At 52.3% G+C, this 4,286-nt stretch overlaps 3 protein-coding genes across 3 annotated transcripts; 1 reads left to right on the forward strand and 2 right to left on the reverse strand.

Moving 5' to 3' along the window:
• Window positions 1-309: 309 nt before the first annotated feature.
• Window positions 310-1,023, forward strand: BDP55DRAFT_708993 (uncharacterized protein; the record flags this gene model as incomplete). Its single annotated transcript, XM_060578115.1, has 2 exons — window positions 310-637; window positions 692-1,023. Exons 1-2 carry the CDS (start codon window positions 361-363, stop codon window positions 1,021-1,023), a joined length of 609 nt encoding a protein of 202 aa, XP_060421822.1. The 5' UTR covers window positions 310-360.
• Window positions 1,024-1,274: 251 nt separating this feature from the next.
• BDP55DRAFT_699224 (uncharacterized protein) lies at window positions 1,275-1,691 on the reverse strand (the record flags this gene model as incomplete). Its single annotated transcript, XM_060577871.1, has 1 exon — window positions 1,275-1,691. One exon carries the CDS (start codon window positions 1,689-1,691, stop codon window positions 1,275-1,277), a length of 417 nt encoding a protein of 138 aa, XP_060421823.1.
• A 1,127-nt stretch (window positions 1,692-2,818) lies between these two features.
• Window positions 2,819-3,883, reverse strand: BDP55DRAFT_686865 (uncharacterized protein). The gene is given in 6 exon segments (XM_060576539.1): window positions 2,819-2,887; window positions 2,989-2,999; window positions 3,183-3,407; window positions 3,451-3,676; window positions 3,718-3,793; window positions 3,804-3,883. 3 exon segments carry the CDS (start codon window positions 3,756-3,758, stop codon window positions 3,183-3,185), a joined length of 492 nt encoding a protein of 163 aa, XP_060421824.1. The 5' UTR covers window positions 3,759-3,793; window positions 3,804-3,883; the 3' UTR covers window positions 2,819-2,887; window positions 2,989-2,999.
• Window positions 3,884-4,286: the final 403 nt, after the last annotated feature.

Consider the following 4,286-nt stretch of genomic DNA (forward strand, 5'->3'; position numbering starts at 1 on the left):
ACAGGGGGTTGAGGTCAGGTTGCAATCATTATGCAGATTGATGCAGGCCTAATGCAGGAGGCCAGCTAACCAATGCGTGAATCGGCGAGGGGTAAAACAAATCAAAGCCGAAAAGGAACTTCCTGCTGTAATGGCCGACCGAAACCAAACGAGTGGCTGCATTTTGTCAACGTCGCAGTCCGTTGCCAACCCGTGGAGCCAGTCAATTGGCCAGGATAACGTAGGCACCGGCGGACGCGATGCGGCTGATCGCCTACGAGATGTTCGTAATCCACCGGCGGTGTTGCATTTATTAGCCCCAATGTACGAACTCGATAAACGTCTGAGTACTCAAAGAGGCATTCATTTTACATCACTATTATGAGCGTTACACCCGAATCCAGGCCCCGTATCGTGGCCATCTCGTTAAAATATAAGTCTTTTTTTGACGAGACATACGCAAGATTATTCACTCAACTTCTTGAGAAGGCAAGTGTCCAACGGGCCAAAAAGCCGGCCAGCGCCCTCGACCTCTTGCAACAGCAACCGCCCCCCGTCGCCGTGCTCATTACGGACCAAGGCCTCACCGAAGGGTATCCCGACGTATGGGATGCCGTCATCGCTTACGTTCGCCAGGGCGGAACCGCCATCGCTATGGGTTAATTCAGCAGCTTCGTCAAGCCCAATAATGTCCGGCCCTTCTTTGCAAAAGCCGGCTTAGCCTGGGACAGTGGTGCCTACCACCGAACCACCGTCGCACTCAACCCACAGGTAGCAGGCAGCGCTGCGGCAAAACTTCCGGGCCGGTACAGCCAGAAGGCCCTGTTTCTAAAGGGAGTGCATTCGACTGCGGTCATGTACGGACCCGACCAGACCTCCGTCACCGAATCGCTTGTCTTCCCTTCTGAGAGAGTTGGAGATGTGACGCAGGCTGCAATCTCTTTCGCGAAAGTTGGCGACGGCAAGATTGGATATGTCGGAGACGTGAACGTCGAAGAGGGAACGGACGCTGCTATATTGGCCATGTGTGGTTTACTGGTCTAACTCAGCTGCATGTTCTCTTGCACCGGTCGGCGGGCTGTAGCGGGCTGTAGCGGGCTGTAGCGGGCTGTAACGGAGTTATACGTTTATCAGTAATTTCAACAATATACATACTGTTCATTGAAGACGTTGCGAATTTGGACGGCCAGCTTAGGTGGGTGAGGTGAGAGCGCGGTCTAGATCCGCTGTACTAGTGTATTGCCCGATCTCTGGTGCCGTTGATCCCGACTAACCCACGAGGCGCGAAAGATGTCTTAATACAAAAGTTTCCCCTCCTGATGGAAATGCATAATGAGATCATAAGCAAGTGAGCCTAGTCTCTTAACGAGCGACTTTGCCTCATCCCGATCTAGCAGGTTCCCGTGTTCGGCAAATACTTCAAGGATGACGTTCCGCAAGCCCCGATCAGTGTCGATAGTAGAGGTGTAAGCCTCGCCAGCAGCATCAAGAAAATCAATAACATCCCATTTTGTTTTAGCAGCCGTTCTGAATTTAGTTACGGAAAGGTCCTTCAGACCGCCAATGCCATACTTTTCTGCCATTGCGTATACCTTGGCGTGGAGAAAGAGACTGGAAAGGTCTGTGTCATTATTTGGCTGGTCTGGCAATACTGAATAGTTGTCAAAGTCGAGAGATTGTTGGTAGTCGAGACGGTAAAAATATTGGATCATTATGTCTACAACGTATGGTTCGTCATCGAGAAGGGAAATAACGCCGTCGGAAGCTTCCTGTGCAGCATCTCACGTTAGTGATTATATCGTATATAGAATAGAGACGTAGGTACTTTGAAAGGGTTGCGGCATGCGGCAGCTAAGAATTCGGAGCGTGGACAGACGATAGCGCGGTGGACAGGATAGCTCTTGGTAGCTGAGGATATAGTTAGATCTGAGTAGTTTCCAGTACAGTAGAGGCTGTTATAGAGTTAGAATGAAACCGGATGAGGAGATGACTGAGGGGGGTCCTTGCGTCTCGAGGGATTCATAGAGGTCTTTCTGTGGCCGACTAGGAGGCGCTACAATGGGCTTGAATGGCATGGAGACGGAGAGAGGGGCAGGCGCTGGTGGGGTGGGATGTTAGGGCTGGAAGAGCTCAGGGAAGGCTGCCCGGGTAGAGGAGAAGATTCAAATATGCCGTCCTGTAGTAGGGATTGAAGTACAGTGATCAGGCGTTCGGACGAGAAGCCAAGGACCCATAGGCAGTGTTGAAGGTGTGTGATCGCCTTTCGCTGGCGCAGGCGAGCGTTGTTGAAGTAGCAAAAGATGGCCCTGCAGTCGCGATCCCGGTAGACTCTAATTCTTTCGGACCCGGAGGGTTCTACGTATACGCTACGGGTATTGTTAGCTGGACGTGGCATCTGAAGTGGCCCAAGTCAGATAGAAAAGGATACGCAAGGTAATTTTTAGAGCTGCGTAGGTGAAGCGGGGAACAGTGGCCCTGAGGTGATAACTACTGGGCATGTCACGTGAGATCTGACAGGGGTCGAAGCAAACCAGAAAGTTCTTAGAACATTTTGATGTTCAACTATCCCAGACTTTCTTACAAAGAAGGGATTACTTTACGAAAGAAGCATACGTGGGCGAAGGATGCGCCCATCAGTGAAGCCAGGCAGAACCAAGGGCCGTTGGTGGGGTACCGACGGGACATCGAAGCCTTTGCGACGTCCTTGTGGCTTTGGCTGCACCGCCTCGGGTTTGTACCCTGCTCGCAATGGGGTGGGGCCCAGAATTGGGATCCTTGATTTCATTGCCCTTGGCATGCCTTACTTTCGAAGGGGTCCACTAAGGCATCCTTCAAGAAAGGCATCCCCCAAAGGTCATCCCCCAAAGGTCATCCCCCAAAGGTCATCCCCCAAAGGTCATCCCCCAAAGGTCATCCCTCAAATACCCCTGTGCACACCCGTATGCACCCCTCAAAGGCATCTCCAAAAGGACATCCCCTAAAGACATACCCTAAAAGACATCTCCTAAATCAAGTTTAGGTGGCAACATGCGACCTTATTAAATATGCCCGTACACTACTCATGCAATATGGGGTCTGAGCCATATTCTCTTATACAGTGGGAATCGATCCCTGTTACAGTCATTATTCACTCAAGCAACTCAAAATACACTGTTAGCCCCATACGTTTCACTGCCTGACAGTATTGCAGAATGCCTATCTATTTAAGCGAGTGGTAGTGACTCATTCACGGCTGCTCCTTGTAGACCTATCACCCCTGTATTTACACCGACAAAACCGCTTGGCGTAGAGTCCTCGCCTGCGCATACCTTCAGTTTTTCAACCCCGGACGTAGATTTCACGATATGTAGATGCGCCTTTGTTGCGCGGCTTCTGTGACGGACGAAATTGGCTGGCGTCTTCCTCAGAGGCACGGGATAGACCCTTTCCTTCAGGGGGTTAGCGTTGGGATTAAGCAAGGGAGCTACCTACCATATCAGCTCTCGATATCGGCCACGACGGGTCATCAGTAGAGCTATATTCATAATGTTTATGTTTCCTTCGTAATGTTATGTAGACGTCCGTTTGGTAGCGATGGCTTATTTCATTGCATCGTCGCATAATGTTCTCTCTGACTTTTTCAAAGTTCTCGTTGGTTCTATCACGCTTCTTGAGCGGAAGTAAGTCAAGTTTGGGGGCATCCATGTTAGTGTTGAGACTGGATACCAGAGGGTTGATACCACACTGTGTCGTCTACACTGGATATTTATACACCATCTAAACCATAGACTAGGAATCATCGAAGGTGAATTAGCTTTGGTGCACCGCACCCCGACGCACCCCGAAGCGCCCGCCTAGACCCCACTACTATGCCGAGCAACCCGCACCGAACTTCGGTGGGCGCTTCGGGGGGCCAACAGACGGGACGCTTCGGCGACTGGTGCCATTAAGCCACTCGGATGCGGAACCCTTTGACAGTAACATGGCCGGGGTGAGCGCTTCGGGGCGCCCACAGGTGGACCCGCAGACGCTTCGGTGTGGGTTACTGGCAGGGCGCCCGGATGTGGAACCCTTTAATAGTAGCATGGCCGGGGTGGGCGCTTCGGGGGCCGATAGACGGGATGCTTCGGCGTGAGTTACTGGCAGGGCGCCCGGATGTGGAACCCTTTAATTGTAGCGTGGCCGGGGTGGGCGCTTCGGGGCGCCCACAGGTGGACCCGCAGACGCTTCGGTGTGGGTTACTGGCAGGGCGCCCGGATGTGGAACCCTTTAATAGTAGCATGGCCGGGGTGGGCGCTTCGGGGGCCGATAGACGGGATGCTTCGGCG

This window comes from Colletotrichum godetiae, assembly GCF_030913485.1.
Source record: "Colletotrichum godetiae strain CBS 193.32 chromosome Unknown BDP55scaffold_106, whole genome shotgun sequence".
Lineage (NCBI taxonomy): Eukaryota > Fungi > Ascomycota > Sordariomycetes > Glomerellales > Glomerellaceae > Colletotrichum > Colletotrichum godetiae.

Bases quoted from the DNA above. Each gene is read 5' to 3' on its own strand.
- BDP55DRAFT_686865 (XM_060576539.1), bottom strand. From the start codon at position 3,758: ATGATTCCTAGTCTATGGTTTAGATGGTGTATAAATATCCA. The intron at 3,677-3,717 runs GTGTAGACGACA...TCTGGTATCCAG, and splicing joins AGATGGTGTATAAATATCCA to TCTCAACACTAACATGGATG. The intron at 3,408-3,450 runs GTAGGTAGCTCC...AACCCCCTGAAG, and splicing joins CGATATCGAGAGCTGATATG to GAAAGGGTCTATCCCGTGCC.